This window comes from Mesocricetus auratus, unplaced genomic scaffold, assembly GCF_017639785.1.
Source record: "Mesocricetus auratus isolate SY011 unplaced genomic scaffold, BCM_Maur_2.0 Super-Scaffold_100013, whole genome shotgun sequence".
NCBI classification, from domain to species: domain Eukaryota; kingdom Metazoa; phylum Chordata; class Mammalia; order Rodentia; family Cricetidae; genus Mesocricetus; species Mesocricetus auratus.
Window position 1 is genome coordinate 14,946,191 of NW_024429196.1, and position 22,322 is coordinate 14,968,512.

General features: G+C 41.3%; 1 protein-coding gene across 3 annotated transcripts in view; it reads right to left on the reverse strand.

Moving 5' to 3' along the window:
* Armc3 (armadillo repeat containing 3) overlaps positions 1-19,961 on the reverse strand; it is an 87,594-nt gene extending 67,633 nt beyond the window's left edge. For all 3 annotated transcript variants that reach the window (XM_040755417.1, XM_040755418.1, XM_021234461.2), the window contains exons 1-6: positions 19,664-19,961; positions 17,315-17,363; positions 10,858-10,975; positions 8,506-8,631; positions 2,124-2,192; positions 1,489-1,664 (exon numbers count right to left, since the gene is read on the reverse strand). In XM_040755417.1, the coding sequence (XP_040611351.1) occupies positions 1,489-1,664; positions 2,124-2,192; positions 8,506-8,631; positions 10,858-10,975; positions 17,315-17,362 (537 nt within the window). In that variant the 5' untranslated portion in view covers position 17,363; positions 19,664-19,961. The remainder of the gene's footprint in view (positions 1-1,488; positions 1,665-2,123; positions 2,193-8,505; positions 8,632-10,857; positions 10,976-17,314; positions 17,364-19,663) is intronic.
* Positions 19,962-22,322: the final 2,361 nt, after the last annotated feature.

A 22,322-nucleotide genomic window follows, 5' to 3' on the forward strand; every position in this document is an offset into this window, starting at 1 on the left:
GAGCATGAGATGGTCACCTTGCAAACACCAGCTGAGGCCAAGGTTTCCTGAGTCTCTTTCCATCCACTGCCTAGAGATGTCTCTCAGTCAGTCCTTTCGCTGAGCAGGGGCGGGGAGAGGACTGGTAAGCCTTCCTAACTGACCTATTGTGGGTGAGGGCAGGACACAGGGAACAGTGCAGTGGGGAGAGGGATGGTAGGTATTTTCTGTTATAGGAAAGCAGCCTGACGATAGCAGTTTACTGTTGTGAATAATGAACTGCACCGAGCAGACTCAGATGACAGGATTTTTTCACTAATAAACAGTCCAAAGCTTTGGTCATTGACCTTCTGCTCCTCTGGGCCCATCAGGACTGCCACAGGGGCTTTCTTTGGGAGTGTGAATTCTGAAAAGAAGCTGTCTGTGAAGGCTGATGCTATCTCAGCAGTGATGGTAGCACAGGTTGGAACATTGCAGGTCCAGAGCAAGCCTCATTACCTTATCTTGTGCTAGTTTTAGCCCACCTCTGTGTCAGAACTCACATACCATGGCTAATAGATAAAAATCTTTTGAGATTGATTAGTTTACAAGCTGCTACCAACCCAAAGCCACAATGTCACCAGATACCATCTGAGACCTATAGGAGGGATGCCCCTGTCTTGCTGAAACTGAATTTCTGATGTGCCTACCTATGCATTTGAAACTTGCCTTGATTTGTGACTTTCTTTACTCTGCTTACTATAAAACCTCATGCACCTGCCTCCACATGGGCACATGGGACCTGGGGTGACATAACTCCTTGTTCAGCAGGCCAAGGCCACTCAAGTTTGCATTTATAATAAACTGTATTTCCTTTTAGAAGAGAGCTGTGCTTCTATGTTGACACTTCCCAGATTTGTCATGAGTTATAGATTTTCCATTTTAAAAGAAACAAAGTGGATTCACATGAATCCCACCTTAATTTGTGTGTCATTGTGTTCTTTTAAAACAGAAATATATTTCTTTCCATGTGGTAGACAATTACTTATAAAATGGGAAAATCGAATAATGGGATTTCCATTATCTTTTTTTCTGAGTGATGAGTACTAAATGTGCTGAGAACAACTATGCAAAACTAGTGAGTTTGAAAATTCTTTTGAAATGAAAAGATAAAATCCATAATGGGCTTCAAAAAGTATTTTATATATATGGTTGTTTTGCCTACATGCCTGTGTATCACGAGCGTACAGTGCCCACAGAGACCAAAAGAGGGCATCAGATCCCCCTGAGCCAGGGTTACAAATGGCTGTAAGCACCATGTGGCTGATCCTGGGTCTACTGGAAGAGCAGCAAGTGCTCTTAACCTCTGAGCCATCTCTCCAGCCCCACCCCAACAATGGGCTTTTGCCCAAAGATTCTTTTTTTAATGGTGTTGAGACTAAAACTCAGAGACTCCTGCATGCTAGGCAAGCACTTTAGCTCTAAGTTGTATCCCCTGCCACCAAAACACTGTTTACAAACTAACCTTACCTGTACCAAGTTGTAGATGCATTCAATAGAATTCTTCTTCACATCCGGGTCTGGGCTACTCAGCAGTCTGATGAGTGGCTCCAGTCCACCATGCTCAAATATCTGTACTTTCCCTGTGTACTCTACTGACATGTTTGCCAGACAAAGACTTGCAAATTCATGGATTACCACTTCTTCTATATATCATAAATAAACAAGACAAAGGATTAGCTATTTACAGAAGCTCTACTTTACAATAGGCTTTGAGAAGGGATGTAATGATCACACACACTTGTGATCCCAGGTGCTTGGCAGGCTGGGACAGAAAGTGCTAGAGTTCCAGGGTTGTGGGATATGTTACAGTGATGGAAGACCTATGCAAAGCCCTGGGCTACACACACACACACACACACACACACACACACACACACACACACACACACACACACCATACAAACACAGAGGCTTTAGAATCCAAAGATCCATAAATCTTGCTCACACCACACTTTCTGAAAAGTTCAAATTGAGCCATGGCTTGAAAGATCATAATGACAATTCATAGTGGATGGCTCATCAACTCTTTACATTGTGTAGTCTAATAAAATGCAAAAGGAAATCAGTTCCATTTTGGAAATAAATATAGTATGCAAAGTTACCTTCTGGAGCAAGCTGAGCAATAACAGCATTCATGACCTCTAACTCCCTCAACAATTTTTTAACATCACCTACAAAGGAAGACACAAAATATGGGTGTTTGTTAAAATAGTAGTGGCATTTGCTGTGGAGAGAAGTGCTTCTATCTGATTTCATGAGTAAGGATAATGATACTGAGGTCTAAGCAGCAATAAGAAAGTGGAAGGTTGCATTCCCAGGTTGGATGACTCCACTTGGACACCATTTAGTGTCTGCCTTTTGATCAACACCGAAAAGGGTGACAGCAGCCATGCTAGACATACCTAGAACATATCAGAAAAGCTAACTTACACTGTCCTATATTTAATTATTTTTTTGGTTTGAAATTTTTATATATGAGTGTTGTATTACATCATTTCCACCTTTCCTTCATCCTCATCTCCTCTCATGCCCCCGCTCCTCAAATTCATGATCCTTTTTCCTTTAATCATTGTGTCATGCTCTAGCAGGCCTGAGCATGGCAAACATGACTCTGCCAGGCCCTGCCCTTTCCCCATTCCTTCTTCCTTGCTAAAAATCATTAGATTACATTCCTAAAGCTAGTCATCAAGGCTATCCCCTTATTTGGCCTCCTGAGGCCTATTACCAAGATCCAGATATCAAAGTATTGAAGTCCAGCAATCAAAAGCCCCCTTTTGGCTACCCTAATTAACACGCCCAATCAAATATTGCTTCCCCCTCTCCCTTGATCCTTTCCCCTTCTCCCTCATCCTCTATCTCCTTACACTCAATTTAATTATTGGAGATGTCAAAAGTGCTAGAAAGAAATGCATTGGCTTTTGAAGTTGGCTTGTCTGTGTTTTCTGTTAAGCTGAGTCTGGTATGCTTCTATTTCTTGTTGACTTAACTCCAGTTTTTTAGGAAAAAAAAGACACCTCTGTTTCTTTAGTTTAGAAACTTCTGGTCCATTTCCTTTATCTGTAAGAAAAGATTAACCCCACTAGAATTGGAGGAAAAGTCACTGAAAGGAACTGTCTAGATGAATTTATCCTTATTAATTGAATAGGTTTGGTGTTCATTGAACACCCTTTCATGAGGAATTCAGAACTGTGGCTTTTCTTCAATGTGTCAAAATTTCTTATTTCTCTGTTTCTATTGCAAGTGGCAAAGGTGGAGCACATACACCGTAGCTTTTGTAGGTTCCAGGACATGCAGTGTCCCAAAGTGATATGTTGTGGGAAGCAAAGGTAGTCCTGAATGAATACGTATTATTGAGAAGGACCCCAATGCCTCAGACCCATGGGAACTGACAAAGTCTCTTCTGGGCCAGGCTCAGGGAATTCACAAAGCCTTTTCTAGGTCAGGCTTAGGGGATTGACAAAGCCTTTCTCTAGCCCATGTGTCAATGATGAGTTTACAGAAAGCTTTGGCTACAGTTTCCTAGAGACTGCTCCCCTACAAAGGCCTCCTCCTATAACTGGCTAAGCCCTTCTCTCTGTGCTGTACATAACAAACTCACTGAGGTTCTGGGTTCCTTGGGTAGAAGTTGCTGCCCTCCATCATAGTGAGCACAGCTCACCTGATGCCAGACTTTCTGTATGCATGCCTATCATTTCTCCATTCCTATATCAACTTAGTCAGTTTTCCAGTCCAAGCTATGCTGGACGCAGTAAGGGGTAGTATTTATGATCCAATACTGAGTTTTAAGAAGCGTTTTCTCTACTGATTGATAGGTAACAGCCTCTGCATAATACTTAAATCCTTGCAAGGTTCTGGGAACCAAATTCCATACACTCGTTCTCAGTATGTGCTGTCCTGATGCTAGTGCATGATTCAGAACAATTTTTCTGGCAACTGTACCAAAATTCCTTATCTTTAGATGCTTGAAAAAAGTCTACTATTTCTGGAATTGTAGATCTCCAATCACTTTCCGTATGTATGTATGTATGTATGTATGTATGTATGTATGTATATATGTATGTCATCCCCAGGCACTTCAAAACTTCTTGATATGACCTTAATGCAGACCCTGGTAGCTCCTGTATACTCTCAATTGCTTTCTTTCTATGTGACTGGCAATCACATGGAAAGCCCATAGCTGCATGTTTCATTTGGCCTCGGGTGCACATCACACCATGCTTTGCCAAAACAAGCTAGAAATCTTCATCAGAGAGTTTCGTGCCATGTAATTTAGACCAAATGACCAGAGATGCACAAGAACCACTCCAGGAGAACATCCATCTGCCAAGTCACTCCTCCTTGCTTAATGGATGGTTCTCGTTCACTGCAGCTCTGTGAACTGCTGACCCAGTTCTATTCTCATTTTGACACTAGATTGTTCAAAGAATCAAATCCTTCTTCTTGTTGTTAAAGCAGAAAAAACATACCAGGAAAGCTGCTCTTCCAAGCACTGTAAACACAAGATTGGTCTTGGTTTCTTCTTTTTCAACAGTGAAGTTCTTTTTTTGTTTTTTGTTTGTTTGTTTTGTTTTTTCCAGACAGGGTTTCTCTGTGGCTTTGGAAACTGTCTGGAACTAGTTCTTGTAGACCAGGCTGGTCTCAAACTCACAGAAATCCACCTGCCTCTGCCTCCGAGTGCTGGTATTAAAGGCGTGCAACACCAACCACGGCCAACAGTGAAGTTCCTTAACCATGGCAACTGATGGAAAGTCTGATCCATCTAGACCCAGGTGAACAGTGTTTGGTTAAGTAGGGTGCAACCTATGATTTCTGGTCAAGGCAGATCTGTTAGCACCTTTAATGCCTGATCTAACTTCATCAGATCTGTTTTGATTGCATTTACTTTTTAGACAGAGCCTCACTATGTAGTCCCAGGAGGGCTAAAAATTCATTATGGTGACCAGGCCAAACTCACTGCAATTCCCTGCTTCAGCCTCTCTCATACTGACATTACAGGTGTGTTATAACTGTGTTCTTACTTGATAACTGTTCTGTTATATATAATTTGACTATGCTAAAGTTAAGACCTTTCTTTTTGTTTAAACAGAGAAGAGGAGATGATGGGGGAAGTCCTGTTATTTGTCAATAAAGCACTGTTGAGCCAATAGGAATCTAGATAGGTGGGACTAGGAGTCCAGGAGGACTCTGGGAAGGAGGAACACAAGGAGTCAACATGTAACCGCCATGGGGTAGGAGCCCGGAACTATTCTCCGGTAAGAGACATACTTAGATTAACAATTATGGGGTAATTACTTAAAGCAGAGCTAGCCAGTAAGAGACAAGCAAGGCCAACAGCTTCATGATTAATACAGAGTCTTGTATGTTATTTGGGGACTACAACGCGGCAGAGCCCAGGCAACTGGCGGGTGATAAACCAAAGCAGCTAGCAAGGAAAAGCTTCTCTTAACACAGGTGGGCACCACTATATCAGCCTTGATTACTTTCCCAATATCTTGGTTTTGCCATCTAATTCACACAGTTGCGTTTCAGACAAAAAAAGAAGATCCAGTAAAGTAACTTCAATGTCTTTTTAAATCATTCCAGCTTGGCCCAGACACACAGCCCAGTGACTTCCAGAAGAGGAGGAAGAGGGAAGAGGGAGAAGAAGGAGAGGAAGGAGAGGAAGGAGAGGAAGAAAGTGGAGAGAGGAGGGAGAGAAGGAAGTGAAAGAGAAGGGGGAGGAAGAGAAAGTGGAAAAGGAGGAAGAGGAGAAAGAAAAGAGGATGGGGAAAGAGGGAAGGGAGGAGGAGGAAACAGAAAAGGAGGTAGAGAAGGAGGTTGTCAAAGGAGAGTTGTTCTCACACCAAGTTCCAGCACCAGCATCCTGTTGAAACATCCACTCCTCTGCCATGAACACAGTTGTTCATGGAATATGAAGACATATGCTTCTAAGGAGCATCTGTGGTAGTTGTTGTTATTGGACATGTCAACAATGCGTCACTGAGCAGTACAGAGGTGCATTCATTTACAGATTAGCCTGGAGGCATGACTCTCTTAGGATCCATGGCTACTTGCTCATTTTCTATCCAAGTTTTCTAGGACATGTGTGACATGTTGATTCTGCCAAGGAAAGGAGTCCTTCCCAAGCAGCTGGGGATACCACGTGTTGGTCACATCATCAAATACAAAATCAATCAAGTCAAATAATGGCTTTTAAAATCTAATGCATGAGATCAAAAGAAAGCCTTTTATTACCATAATTGTTCATCGCACCCGATTTGTGTTCATTTGTTCATTTGTTCATTTGTGTTCAGACCAGAGAGTCAGGTACTTACTGGGTGCCTGAGGGCAACAGTGCTCTCCCCATTGGATGTGGTGTCCTCCTAGTACTGATCAAAACCAGCTTATAGGGTTAGGTCTGGGCCCTGGGAGGTCCCAGAGAACCCCTCACTTGATACCCAAATGTAGAAATATTTCTTTTAAAAATAATATAAAAAATAATTGTGTGTGTGTGTGTGAGAGAGAGAGAGAGAGAGAAAGTGTGTGAGTATGTGTATGTTAGTGCAGATGCAAGGGGATGTCAGAGGCCATGGATTCCCCCTTTATATGAAGTCGTAGGCAGTTATGAACCACCTGGAATGGGTGCTGAGAATCAAACTCTGGTCCTCTGCACTCTTTACTGCTGAGACATCACCCCATCCCATAATTTTTAGTAATTTAGGGTCACAAAATCATCCATAAAATGCAATTTCTATATCCTGAACTGAGAATTTTCACCAACAGTTTGGAGAGTTTCTCAAGAAATGAATACTTTATATATTAGATGATAGATGAATAAATAAACATGTATGAGAAATAGTAGAAATTAAGAACAAAAACGAACAGGAAAAGGTCATGGAAATTGTAAATATCTGTGTATATCACATGTTGTCTAGAAAAACTGCCATTTGAGGACAGAAAGAGAAGAATCCATGATGTAACCTGTAGACGTTACTGCAAGGGATAAAGTGATGATCTTAGCCATATACTGTCATGTGGGGACACCAGACCTTGAACAGAAACCCACTTCCCCTTCAGCCTGGGAGCAGGCAGCTGTGAGATAATGTTTACTGAAAACAATTCAGTGCTATAAAGCTCTTGATAGGGCTCAGATAAGGGCTCCCTCACTGAAACACCATGACTTTGACACCCCCTATGGCTAGATGCCTCTTCCTGCTTCCTGCTGTGTCTCCCCCCGATTCTGGGGCCGGACATTAAACCACCAGCCAGGAGGGTGAGAAGTCTGGGAAAGCTGTGAGAGAGCTCGGTTGGAGAATTGTATGTAGATGGATGGCAGAAGTCCTTAAAAAGGGAAGCGTTTTTTCTTGGAGAGACTTCTCTCCTAAGCAGACTTGGGGTCTCCTCCTAAGCTGACTTGGGAAGCATAAAGTTTTCTTAAAGCAACTGACCGGTCTCTGTGTCATCTATCCTGACCAACTCGCTACATTCTCGGATGCAGGCTGCACAGCAGGTGCAACACTGTCACTGGAGAGTTGGGTATATTTCTGTCTACCCTTGTTTCATGGTTGAATTAATTCTCTATTAAGAGTATCATTAAATATTTTTGTAGTTACAAAGATGCTGGCTCAAAATACTTTTTGAAACTTTTGTAAGTTATAGACTTTGTGCCTTATAAACTACCCTAAAACACAGAGAAGTGACTTATGCCCTGACAAATACATCCTGCACTCAAGAAGAGACTACTGGTGTTGGTATGGTTCTGTCAAACTGCTGTTCTAAAACCAGAAGATCATGTTTTAGCTAATACTATAATGCCACACTTCTAAATAAATGAGAATATTTAAATCAAATGATAGATCTGATTCAAGGGTATTCAACTTATACAATTTGAATTCAACATCTACAACTAAATTTATTATACAAGCCGTAGTTAGCAATTTTAGAAAGTTACTTTATCAAAATCTACTGTGGGCTTCATATACCAGGAAATTTATATGAAGCATAACTGACATGTGTGCAGGCAAATTGCACTATACTAACTGAGGGGTGGGGTGAAATCATTTTAAGAGATAATTTTTTCTCTAACCTGTCAGATTGGAACATCATCACTAACTTTGATGTAAGATTTTATACTTATCTCCACATCTGCTAAAAACCTATTAAAATAGCAAATCTGGGCTGGAGGGCTGGATAAATGGTTCAGTGTTCAAGAGCTCTTGCTGCTCTTCCAGAGAACCTGAGTTTGGCTCCCAGCACCCACATTGGACACCTCATAAGCACCTGCAATTCCAGCTTTAAGAGGTCCTGGCATCTACAGGTATCTGTACTCACGTGCAGACTCACACAGGGTGAGCAAACATGTCTTTTAAAACTATGCAACCGTTTGCTACATTGCGCTTCCGTCTTTTGCTGCTGGTAAAGTTGTCTTAAGTAAGATTTAGACAAATCCCTTAAGGTTAGCTTTGAAAGAAGGAGAATTTGTTCATTTCAAAACATGCTACTCACTGTTGGAGGCCAGGATGCCAAAGATCATTGTAGCATTTCTCCTTACGATTTTGTCTTCATGGGTAAGCAGTTTGGTCAAAGGCTCCACAGCTCCAAGTTCAAGGAGAGTTGCTTTGTTCTCCTCACCTGGCACCACAGGTAAAACAAGACCACGTGAATGCCTTCTGTCTCCCTGGGGTTCCGACCCTCCGTTTGCCCTTTGCATTTCATCCTTTGCTTTCTCTTAGAACAAACCCGAGGCCTCTGGTGCCCTGGATATTCACACACTCTCTCTCTCTGCCTATCACAGAAGATACAACACCTTGACTACTCCTTCAAAGCTAAACAAATCTTGGGATATTCACTTGAAACTCAGTTGTTGTGTTTAATTTGCTAGTGTTTTCTTTACAAAATCCTCACTCATGTTCTAAAAGCATACTGAGCTGAAGATTGCCTCGTCTTGTTTTTCCCAGATCTCAGTTTCTGCTCGATTTTTATTATTGTTTTCTGTTCCATTCATTTCTTTTCAGATACCTGTTATATCTATTACTGACTTTGAGCTTAACTTCTCCTTTACCATTGCTTTCTTTAAAAAAGAAGCTGAAGCTGATAGTCTGAAACTTTTAAAAGTGTATCTTTGTATATGTGTTTGTGTACTTGTGTGCATATGTATTTTGCGTGAGGACACACAGATGGATAGAAGTCAGAGAACAGTTGGCTTTTACATGAGCTCTAGCGATCAAACTTAGGGCAGCACTTTTACCTACTGAGCCACCTCCCGACCCCAAAACTTGTTCTATAACATAGTGCAATACATTTTTATCTAAACACTGGTTTAACAGCATTCTATGAATTTTTATAGATAACTTCAATTTTCACTTTCCTCCCCCTTTTCTTTCACTCATGAGTTACATAGGAGTGTGTCTCTTACCTTCTGAGTATTTACTTATGATTAAACATATGATGACCCAGAATATCTGGTATGATAGATTTCTAATGTGATTCCTCTGTGATATGAAGATATATTTTTAATAGTTTAGAATCCCTTAAAACTTGCTTCATCTTGTCTTATGCCATCAATACCAGGTTAAATTCATTAGTATCGATGGTCAAATCTCCCCCGTTCTTACACTTGTGGTCTATTTATTCTTTCATTTATTGATAAGCAGGTCTTGAATCCTGTCTCTGGGGAGTGTCTGTTGATGCTTATCTCTCCTCAAAATTCCAGCTTTACTCATTTGGAAGGTCCTATTAGGTCCATAGCTAGGGAAGATTTTCTGCAGCCTTCAGATTGTTTGACCTCTTTATCATAATAAAATGACCTCAGGCTCCTTCACTGTTTATTTTTCTTATATTACTATAACCACTCCAGGCTTATTTTGATTAGCTTTTTCATGAGCTATCTCTTTTCATCTTGTATTTGAGCCCTTATATCCTAAGTGTATTTCTTGAAGGCAGCATGTAGTTTGGTTTTTATTTTTTAATTCAATGCATCATTCTCTCCCTGTTGTTAAATTTTATTTTAATGGAATTTTATTCAGCTATAAAGGAAGACGAAACTATAAAATTAACATGAAAATGGACAGAACTAGAAAAACCTCAAGAAAGACAAATACTGTGTTCTCTCTCTCTCTCTCTCTCTCTCTCTCTCTCTCTCTCTCTCTCTCTCTCTCTCTGTATTGTAGCCTCTAACTGCTAAAGTGCACATCTAAGTGAGAGGAAATATGGGTAAAAGCAAGGAAACTAGAAAAGGGTAATGAGACTGGTAAATGGAGTCTCTAAGAGAGGGTGTGTGGAAGACAATGGAACAAAGTGGAAATGGAGAATACTGGGGTGAAAGGGTACTGTATGGAAGGGATCATGGAGATGGGGTGGTGGCAGCCTTGAGTTTAATGCTGTATATCAATATTGTTTGTATACAGGGATATTTATTTTATGTTTTGGGTTATGACCCAATGCAAGTTTCTCTTATTGCTCAAATGGTGACTCCTTTTGCTTCTGTGGCATTTATTATTATTGGTTGATTGAGTCAGTGAGTGAGCCAGTGAATAAGTAATGGGAAAGACAAGGGTATTTGTTACATAGCCCAGGCTAGCCTTGCATTTACAACCCTCCTGCCTCCACCTCCGAAACCCTGAGATGGCAGGCATGTGCCTGAGTTCTATGATTTTACCTACTACAAAGTGGTCTAAATAACTATTCTATGCTGTGATCAACCCTTGGAAATGGAGTAAAGCATGCAGGAACGGACACTGCCTTCAAGTTGGGCATTAATGTTGCTCACAATGGGGAGTAAGTTACATAATAGTGAAGAAAGGCCTGGTCTGCAGTAAATAGAAATGAGATAGAAAAATAAACTGAACAAATGCAAACCTTTCAAAGCAAATTTATAAATGGCTTCACAAGCTTTGGCTAAGATCTCCTCCTCCGGAGAGTTGAGCATTAGCACCACGGTGGCTGCTTTTTTGCTTTCAATTGTGAGTGGGTCGAACTGAAATGCAAAACAAATAATCAGGGTCACATGTAATTCTTAAATGTCACATAAAAATGAACAGTGGCTTAAAATTTCAGGAGGCCTGCGAAAGAATATGATCACTCCCAGTAGGTGAAATGGAAAGTTCCAATTTCAAAAAGAAAGCCCTGGGGCTGGAGAGATAGCTCAGTGGTTGAGAGCACTGGCTGTTCTTCCAGAGGACCCGGATTCAGTTTCCAGCGCCTGCGTAGTGGCTCATAACCTCTGTAGTTCCTGTTTTCAGCACGTCTGTTGTTTTCTTCTGGCCTTTGTGGGCACTGCCTGTATGAGGTGTACAGACATCCATGTAAGTGAAACACCTGTACACTTAGAATAAAACTAAAGAAAAAGTCTTAAAGACTACTGACAGTTCTCTGATTCCCAGAGAAGAGTGGGAAGGGAGAAAAGGTTTAGAGTTACAGATGCAGTTTCTCAACTTGTCTCAGACAAGTTGCTGAAGCTTCTAGAATGCTGCTTCCTTTTTCTTTGTTCTAGGGATAATAGTACATGTCTGAAATAATCAAGAGAGGGTTAGAGAGGTTATGATGAAGCACTTAGCACATTTTTCTGGCACATCACAGATGCTCACTAAAATAAATATGTATTACTATTATTCTAAGCCCTCACGCAAGAATCCTTGAGTACATCTGGTGCCTTGTCTCAATATGTCCATTGCAGCTACTGGACTCTTAATGGAAAAGCAAGAATATCATAAGTGAAACAAGAACAATGATGAAAATGGAGGAAATGTATATAATAACATATAAACTTGAGTACGTTCCAGAAAAGGGCAATGGTAGCATAGCACAGAGGAAATCTGTAGGATTCTGAGACCTGTGTCATGCTGAGTCTGGACAATTCTTGTGTGGCAAAAACAAGCAAGACAAAACTCATAGCATTGGTGTTTTCTGTGGGCAAGGAGCAAATTGTTGTCTTCCATTTCCAGAGACAGATGGAAGATTTTCTGTTTATGATACAGGCAAATGGACTTCTAAGTGTTAGTTAGTCCTTTGGGATGACCCTTCCTATTTGTACATCTTAGTATGTTTGGGAGTATAAGGTGATCTCATTGTGTGAAACTAGAAGGAAAGGGAGATGGATGTAACCTAAAAGGATGCATCCAGAATGAAAAAAAAAATCACACAGAGGAGAAAAGCCTGTTGGATTTTTGAAAATTATTTTACATTCTTATAATGTTCTCTCTCTTTCTCTTTCTCTTTCTCTCTCTCTCTCTGTCTCTCTCTCTCTCTCTGTCTCTCTCTCCGTCTCTCTCTCTCTCTGTCTCTCTCCCTCTCCCTCTCCCTCTCCCTCTCCCTCTCCCTCTCCCTCTCCCTCTCTGTGTAAATACATCATGGGAGGCCAAAGGACAACTCAGAGGAATGGGCTGTCTCCTTCAATCATGTGTATCCTGGGGATTGAACTGAGGTCATCAGGCTTGGTGGCATGTTTTAGGACAGTACTGTCTCAACATTGATAAAGAGTTTCTAGGTCTTAACACCCTGTAATCTCAGTGCTGGGTAGGTAGACACAGGAGGGCCCCTGCGACTTTCTAGCCAAATCAATGTGCTCCAGGTTCATTGACAGACCTATCTCAAAAAAATAAATGTGAAAAATGATTGGGCAAAATATCTGATGTTGACCTCTAGCTTCCAAATTCATTAACAACACATGAACATGCATCTGGACACAGAGAGTGCAAGGGAGGAAGGAAGGGAGAGGGAGAGCGAGAGAGAGAGGGAGGGAGGGAAGGAGGGAGGGAGGGAGGAGGAGGAGGAGAGAGAGAGAGATCTGGCTTAATGGCAAGTGTGTGTAGTTAACTTTACAAGAAAGTACCATGGTTTTCCAAAGTAGTTCTACAATTTTGCAGTCCCACCATCAATTTACCTGTATCCATAACAGAGTATCTGCTTCATTAGACCTCCTTTGTGTCAGCATTGCTTTATAGGATATGGATAATGATTTTTGATAAACATATTGTGTTTGCATATTTTATCTTTATGCAATATAGAATAGCCCCTTTTTGTATTTTAAAATTTTGTGTTATTAAGCACATTTTCTCCTTAAAAATGAAATTTTTTATCATTTTGAAATGTTCACTCTTTTCTTTGATAAAAGTGTTTGTTCTGTAATTATATTTTGTTCACTTTCTTATGATTAGTGTTTGTATGCTATGTTTATCTTTCTGTTTTCACTCTTAGCCTATATGTGTCCATGTATCCTTAAAGGTTTCTTTTTCTTTCTCTTCTATCCTGCTGAGCTCTCCTTAAAAGTTTCTTGGATCTTATCTTTTCATTAAATTTGACAGTCTCTCACCTTAAAAATATTTCCACATTTATTTATAGTATGATTATTGGTATGATTAGTTTTATTGACCATCTTGCTATCTGTCTCCACTTTCCCTAATCTGTTCTTTTTCCTGTTTTCTTTTTTGGTAACTGAATTTTTTTAGCTTCCTACTTTATTTCCTCTAATGGTTTATTGATTGTTTTCCTGATATGATTCACATTTTCCTTTTTTTCATCCTTAATTATTTTTATTGGCTACTTAATGTCATGAAAACTATGTAGTTGAGTGTATAGATCTTTTTCTTTGGTAATGGGGATGAAGGGAACTTAAAGGACATTGGATTTTGCTATAGCAAGCACTTATCCTACATCTGGGTCAATGTTGTCTACTTCAAGACCATTTTTAAACCTTGCTATGGGAAATCCAGGAAAGCATTTACTATATGGCAAGGTTAGCCATACTATAAAAGCAGGGCACTTCTGGAGACTGCCTAATAATGCCCTAGAAATTCAAAAAGACTCTCTTACCAACAATCTGATTCCCAGACTCATGTGAACTCTGAAAACCATTCAGTTTGTAGCTCTTTAGTAGTTAATGCATACTATTGCTCAAGTATAGTTCCATCCAGACAGCTTAGAACTTATAGAACTTAAAGTCTCCAGGGGGTCATTAACCAGACTTCTCTGCTGTTGGTCCTTCCTAGTTGGCTCTCTGTGCTATAGACTCCAGACAACAGTTTCTAATCAAATCTCTCTTATTTTGAAACAAAGCCCAAACTTTCTTTAGATATTATTCTTCCCCTACCCTCCGTTCCCTTTCATGGTAAAGAACATGATGAAATGATTCTTTTCTCCATTTCTACTGGCTGCACATATCCAAGCTGAGCTTAACTTTCATCAAACTCCAAAAGGCTCACTTCTAAGGCTACCACCAGTGACCACCATGTCACCTGCCAATGACCATTTCTTCATCATTCCATTTCTTTCTTTAATGGCAGTTGAAGCTATGGACCACGTGTTTTGTTGAGGCCCCTGAGTTCAGTTTGTGGAGTTAAGGTGACTTATCTGGGAACTGCTTTCTCATATCAGGAAACCTCAACCACTAAGTGGCTTCAAAAGGTGCACCCTATCACTGAAATCTCAGGCAAAAGTGTCCAGAGTTTTTGTGTTCCCTTCACAAGGTTCCCTGCCTGCCTCCCGTTCTCTGAGGATCACAGCTGAGATATGTGAGACTTCAAGCAGTTTCCCAGCATTCCAGCTGCCTATGCTCCCCACCTGCTCACACTCAGAACAGACTTACCCCATTTCAGATCGTTAATTTTCTAATATATCTCTTCCTCTTTTCTTCTCTCCACCTATTCCTACTCCCATCCCCACACCCTCCCCACACCCTCTCTCTTTCTCTGTATGTGTGCTGTGTACATATTAGTATGAATGCATATGGAGCTCAGGGTTTGACATGTTTCTTTTATTAGTTTTCACTGGTTTGACTAAACTGACTAGCCATTGAGCTTCAAGGATCTACCTGTCTCCCCCTCCTTTAGTGTCCCCCTACCCAGTACTGGGGTTCTATATGAGAGGCATCATGCATAACTCCTTTGAGGGTTCTGGGATCTGAATTCAAGTCCTCATGTTTATGTGCCATCCAACCGAGACTTCTCCCAAGCGGCCTTTCTTCCTCCCACCGCTTTTTACTTTTGACCTTAGCTTCCTCTACATTACCCAGATTGTCCTTGAACTCCCAAACTCAAGCAACACTTCTGCCTCAGCCTCCAGAGCAGCTGAGACTAGAGTCATACCATAGAGCACTAAATCTCAATTAACATTTAGATACTTTAAAACTCGTTTTAGAAACACACAGCTAACCTTTCAATGATTGCATGTGAGGACACTATGACAACTGCAGCCCTCACAGAGGTAGAATACATAAAAATCCATTGAAACGAGAGTGATAAACAAGCTACATTTAATCTCTCCTGGAGGTTTAGTCAACACACTGATATGCCGCTGTGCCTTCCAGTCATCATTAGGAACAAGGCAATATAGATTATGAGATGCATAAAGGAAGATGGAGGCCATAAGAGCTACACTCTACAGATCCTGCTCTGTGGTAGAAATGCCTGTGCTTGGCAGACAGCGGAGACACTTGGCGTGGTATTTGTCTCTCCTGCAGGGCCTACAGCGTGATAGTAATTTTTTATTTAAAAAGGTGCTGAGAATAAAATGATGGTTGTAACAGAATGCTGCATGACTAAATAAATAATACTGAGCTGTAATCACATAGCCCATCTGCTTCCCCACGAGGTAGTCAGTCACCAGCAAGCTTGTTGTGAAATTACAATGTCACGCTCTGTATAGAATGAGTGGTGAGCCAAAATTACCACAGAAAGAATGAAAGTAAGAAGAAGCACCTGACCAACTCTGCTTTTTAAGGCCAGTCTGCTGAGAGACCAGTGGCGTACAGAGTCTGCAAGCTCTGTAAAGGAAATACAGTCATGAGAAACCACCATCCAACAGAACTTAAGAGACAGTGATGTCCCTCATTTTGTCTTTCCAATATGGTGCTCACAGATCACACTTGTTTGCTTTGCTTTTGTTTTTGTCTTTTTTTCCTTTTTGAGACAGAGTGTCACTGTGTAGTCGAGGTTGGCCTTAAAATACTGAACCTCCTTCCTCCACGTCTGGAGTCCTAATGTTTGTTGTAAGCACACACTACTACGCCCCACTCTCATGTAGCTCTGGGGCACTTGGAGTGGACGCTAGTGCTTGACACTACTCTAAGCACCTGATGCTGCTAGTGCTCATTGTTGGGAATGGGTATTCATTCCTCTGAGGTGGCCATTGTCACATCCTCCCTGAACCATGTAGCAGTCTGGAAATGTACCCAATGCACAAATGGGCACAAATGGTTGGTAGAGTAACTTTCATCATAACTCTACTTTAAAGTATCATATATCTAGTTGTTCACCAGTGTGTGTGTGTGTGTGTGTGTGTGAGAGAGAGAGAGAGAAGAGAGACACAGAGACACAGAGACAGAGAGAAACAGAGACAGAGAGAGCAGAGTCCTGGGGAGTCCTACAATAACAAATAATATTTACTGCATTATATGTCAAGCATTGAGAACTTTATCTAATTTATTTTGGACCAATAATATAGAGCAAGTGAGTTAGAGAGTGCAGTTCCCCTTTCAAAGATAAAGAAAACTGAAATAGTTTGGTCATATTTGGCAACTTGGTCAAAGGCATTAATGCAGTTTATAAGGAGCCATGCTGAGACAAAGCTTCCACCTTGACCGCATGCCCCAACCTGGAGGGCAACTTTATGCAGTACTTTCCAATTCTTGCAAACTTGGGAATTCCTCATCTCTATTTGTATTCTGTCTGATGACAAGCACATCAAACAAATGTTTTGAAAAAAGACTCCAAAGACAGTATCATCCTAGGTCGCCCCCCCCCATAATATAGGCTTTTGGTGCTGATTAAAGAGAACAGATAAACCATGCATTTAGAAGCAAAAAGGGCTTTCTGTAAGGGCCATGTTTATGCTTAACATGTGGAAGAGAGGGAGTTGATGACCCCAGACTACTCTCCAACTGGACAATATGGAACATCTCATGTCCAAGACCATCAGCAGATGCTATACGCAAGTGTGTAAGTGCTGCAGCATAACTTTTCTTTAGTTTTTCAAAATTCTCTGTGATAATTCATATTAACGAGGGGCTAGTGACTATAAACTTGAAGTGTTTGAAAGGATACAATGAAACTACTTATCCATTAACTAGACTGCAAACATACTATCTACATACTAGAAAAGCTAGTAATCGCTGTTTAATTGTGCTAATTATATAATGACAATGTTGTAAATGTTTGTTTATATTCTGGTTAGGTTTCTCTGACTAATATTATCATTAGTCAGAGTTTGGACTTGGGCCACCATGCTTTCATGTATACTGTCGTACATGCCAAACTGTCGAAACAATTTATTTTTAAAACTGGTGGTTAAAGTGTTGCTGCTATTTGCACCAGAAACTTACCACATCCTTAGGGGGAGGTTCAACTTCCTTCTTTATCTTTTTACCCATCCTAGAAAAAAAGATGCAAAAAAGACCCATGATTTTCACATCCTAAGTGTGTACACCCTCCGTCTCTCGGGTCTGTGTTCTTCTTCACATCTTTACCCAATTAAAGTGTGCAGTTCGTCTAGGGATTGCTGCAAGTTCACAAACTCTTACACATGTCCCTGTTGGAAGCTCCAACTTTTGAGGAACTTATGACAAGATTGTTAAGCATCAGTGTCTTGTTCAGTTTAGAAAGGTGACTGTATTTGTGACCTAACTTCGGACTAAATGAGCAATAGCACAGCACGTTTACATACCACCTATATTGGACCTGAGATTAACCTCTGAGATCCACATGACTTGCTGCAAAGCAGGCGTTATGAAAGTCATTGGCTCTATTATTCCTGTGAGTAATGCCTTGGTGAAAAAGAGGAGGAACTTACCAGTCTTAAGAGCAATCTCTGGATGCATGAAATCCCCAGTGAGGGCCTTCAATGCCAGGATTAGTTCAAACTGTCAGAACTCAAAAGCTGTTCCTGGTCTTAGAGACACTGGGTAGAATGCATTGAATGCATTTAAAGGCCACATGATCACAGTAACTCAGAGGCTTTTGAAAGACATCAATTTCATATGCCTAACTTGAATTGTAGGGCCTGAGAAGAACTGGGTAGGCTTATTCTCTTCCTGGGTACCTTATGCCTCATCCAGTATACTAAAATGTTAAAAGATATCACATTCTCCATTAAATATAACTTTGTAATAAATATATTTTAGATCTTTTTATTTTTGTGTGGGGATGTTTTGTTTTCATGTATGTGCACTATGTGCATGCAGGTGCCCAAGGAAATCAGAAGAGGGTGCTGGTTCCCTGAAACTGGAGTTAGAGACTTGTGAGCCACAATGTGGGTGATGAGAACCAAACATGATCCTCTGCAAGAACAACAAATGCTCTTAACCCCTGAGCCATCTCTATCTCTCTGGCCCCCACATTTTCATCAGGATTTGCTTTTGAAATTACTTAGCAACTAGCATGGATACTTGAAAATTCTTATAAAATGAGAAAACTGTTTTCAAATGTATGGGCATATAATATAAACAAAACACTAAAATACTAGTTCTCTGTTTTCTTTTCATGCATTAGAGCCAACATTTTTCTCAATTATCAAATATTCATAAATGCATGAGGGGCTATGGCCCCTTGACTTTGATCCTGTTTCACCCAAAAAGACACACAGACATTATTCTGGAACATCGAGAAACTGTCATAGAGTCAACCTCTAGCTGTGGGGGTAACTCCATAGGTTAAGGTACGTTTACAAGCATTTCTAAGATACAGCAGCAACTGCTACATAGAGAACTATAATAATTCCTTCTGAAGAACATTCAGGAAACAAGTTACACCCACACAAAGTTGTCTGAGGTTTTCTCAGTTGGCCTCAGACTCACGTCTCCTATTCCAGGGTAGTGTTGTGAACAACAGAATAATGAATGATGTCTGCAGAAGGTAAAGACTCACAACATTGCAGCCATGGAAAGGGCACTGGGCAACATCATGTCATCAGAGGTGACTGAATTTTATCACTATATTGAGATAGGTCTTTGGGATGTCAGGAGTAAACCACTGGTATAGGTGGGAGTAATTAGCCACACACACTAATTTTTTTTATTCATGAAAACTAGACATTTCACTTTCAAGAATTTGGAAAACAAAGAAGAGCACATGAACAAAAGAAAATTCACCCAAAGATAAGCTCAGGTAGATTTGTGTTATTTTGATATAGTTCCTTTGTGTGTGTATGTTTTCTACAGTGCTTTTTACCATCTTTCCTGAACTATTGCCTATTGACAATTTCCTTCCCTAGGACCATTTTCCTAAGAACTTCTTAGAGGGCATTTCCATCGCCATTTATCTTCCTACTGTCTTCAGTGGATCAGCATATAATTTAAATAATGCTTTCAAATCCATTACTCATCTACCCTCCCATTTCCAGTTTTCTGGAATTATGGTTCAAGGCTGCAATGAACGTGTTTGTACATAAAAAAAATTCACCCACCTCTCAGTTTCTTTAGGAATACAAGTATAGCTGGAACATAATGGAATGCATAGGTACTTGGTTCATTAAACTGATTATGACAGTGGGTTTGACTTAAAATTGTACCTTTCATAGCCACATTATCTCCCTGTTTGTCATTTGTGTCCCCCACTCGCTGCCCCCTCAGTCTCTGAGTTTCAGATATTCCCTAAGGCAGAAACTGGCTTTGAGCAGAGTTAAAGCAGTAGAGGAGGGCTGGAGCAGGTAGGGTCCTGCCTCAAGAGTCACTTACAGTCAAGTGACAGGATCTCGGACCCTCAGGTCCCTCTTGGAGTCTCAGGTTCACCCCCTGTCAAGTTCAGGGTACTGCTGGTAACTGCGGGTGATGGCTGGGACAGATCTTCAGGTGTCTCCTCCCTTTGTCCCAGCGGTTCCCTCTTGTGCACTGAATACAAGAGCTGGTTCAGTCCTCCGGTCCTGGGTCTCTCCAACCCTCAGGGCAGGTGAACAGCCTGGCCTGCCTTTACCTGCATGGAGTCCCTAAGAGCAGTGGCTTGGCACAACTAACACGCTGCACTGGCCTCTGCCAGTCAGTGTTGTTTCTGGTTGCTAGGCAACACGGGGCTGCGCCTGCGTGCTCTGCCTAGAATTGTCTCTTAAGCTCCAAGGCGCCTATTGTCCAGCACCCGGGCCATCAATCCCGCAGGAACCTTAATCGTGCCGTGGCAAGAATAACAAGGCACAAAATCTCCTTCTCTGCCTCTTTTCCTCATCTTCACATAGCAGTTATAATGGCCCAAATAAAGACGCTCCTGTTTGCTCTCTCGCTCTCTGCCCCCCAGCCACACTGAGCAAAGAAGCTATGAGTTAATTGGAGCCTTCCCTTCCTTTTCTGGTTCCTTCCCACTTCCTGCCACCACAGTCCAAGCCATCGCGTTTGGCCTTGCAGGTAGTGACTCTGGTTTTCCCTCCCAGTTTTTCTTCTACGCAGATGTACCGGTCCTCCAGAAATCATTGTTCTGGTCTTGTCCTTCCACTGCTCAAATGTCTGCTGTTCTCTTCGAAAGACACAAGAAAACCCCGAAGACTGGCTGCCCGTTCTATCCCATTTCCGCTGCCAACCTCTCTATTCTTTTCCCCCAGTTTCCCCAAACTTGCTCCAATAGCTCCTTCCCATTCTATCCCAGCAATGCTTTTTTTTTTTTTTTTTTGGTTTTTACGAGACAGGGTTTCTCTGTATTGTTTTGGAGGCTGTCGGTCCAGCCTGGCCTCGAACTCACAGAGATCCGCCTGCCTCTGCCTCCCGAGCGCTGGGATTAAAGGCATGCACCACCACTGCCTGGCCACACCACCCTGAACACGCCTGATCTTGTCTGATCTCGGAAGCTAAGCAGGGTCGGGCCTGGTTAGTACATGGATGGGAATGCAATGCTTTTCTAAGCACCTTTTATCTGCCAGGTTGTATGCAACTCGCAGAATATTCTTTCGTTTCTACCTAACTCAGCCTGGCCCATTGCAACCACCAGAAAGGATCGTTCAGTTGCTCTGAGGAGACAATCTCCCCATCCCTTGTGTTTGTAGACTCCATCTCCCACCGTCCTCCTTGTCACCTCAGCACTAACAGTGCTGGATGCTTCTCACAGTTGCTACTTTATTTCTATACTCTCTTCCCACCATTTTAGTCACCTAACAACCAGATTTTATGTATTTAACAACTCTTTCTATCAGAGTATTTATGGTCTAATATCACATGTGATTTCTATATGTTAGTTAGACCTTGACTAATTTCTTACTAATATAATACATTTGCTTCTTTTTTTCAGTCCTACCATATATATGAATATAATAATCTCTTCTGTCCCTCACAATAAAATAAAAATGAAATCATAATTTCCTTTAAGGTGTAGCAAAATGGCTTAACAGGTAAAGGCCCTTGTGATGCAAGCATGGAGACCTGAGTAGGAGAGAACCAACTCCATAAAATTTTCATCTGACCTCCATGTGCATGTATTGCCCTGCCAAACACATACACATACATACACACACACACACACACACACACACACACACACACACACAGAGGGAGGGAAGGAAGGAAAGAGAGTAATAAAAATTTAAAAACTTCATCTTCATTACTGAGCTTTCCATTATCACTAAAGCAAAATACCTGAAACAATAGACATAAAAAGGTAGATTTGTTTTGACTCGTGGCTCTGGAGGTGACATCCTTTGGCTAGGGCAATGCATCATAGAGGGGCCCATGAAGAGCAAGGCACTCACCTCACAAGCTAGGAGCCAAAAGCCAGGCAGAAGAGGGCTGGGGTCCTGCTTTAAGATATTTGGTCACACTGTGAACCCTGTGATTGCATTAATCACTGGAAAAGCCTGCTTCTACCTGTTGTGTGGCTCCGCCCTAGCACACCTTTAATCTAAGAACTTTCTGTTTGAATTTGTAAACAGAATTTAATAAAATCAACCATAGGTCAAGAGGTGGAGCAAGCAACCAGTTGAAAGGAAAAAAAAACGGAGTGTAAGAGGAAGTCAGGAGGACAGAAAGAGAGATGCACAGGCAGCAGAAGGGAGAGACATTGAGTTGGAGGGGTTTTTGTTTGAGATGTAGGAGAAAGCTCTCTTTCTGGGACGAGGGCTGAAAAGGAAGCAGCTGGTGCCTTTCTCTGCCTCTCTGAGCTAGCAGGTTTTCACCCCAGCATCTGGCTTCTGAATCTTTATCTATAAAACTGAATGATAGAGACTTAGTTAAAAAAAAAAAACAGGGTCTAGCACCCACCTCTAAAAGGTCTGTGGGATCCTCCAACAACATGTCATCCTGGGGACCAAGTTATGAAACCATGGGCCTTTAAGTAAATCTTATAAAAAACCATAACAACCTGTGTCTCTTGCCATTTAATTATCTCTTTGCTCCTGTTCATGGCTCTCCAGGAAAGTAGCCT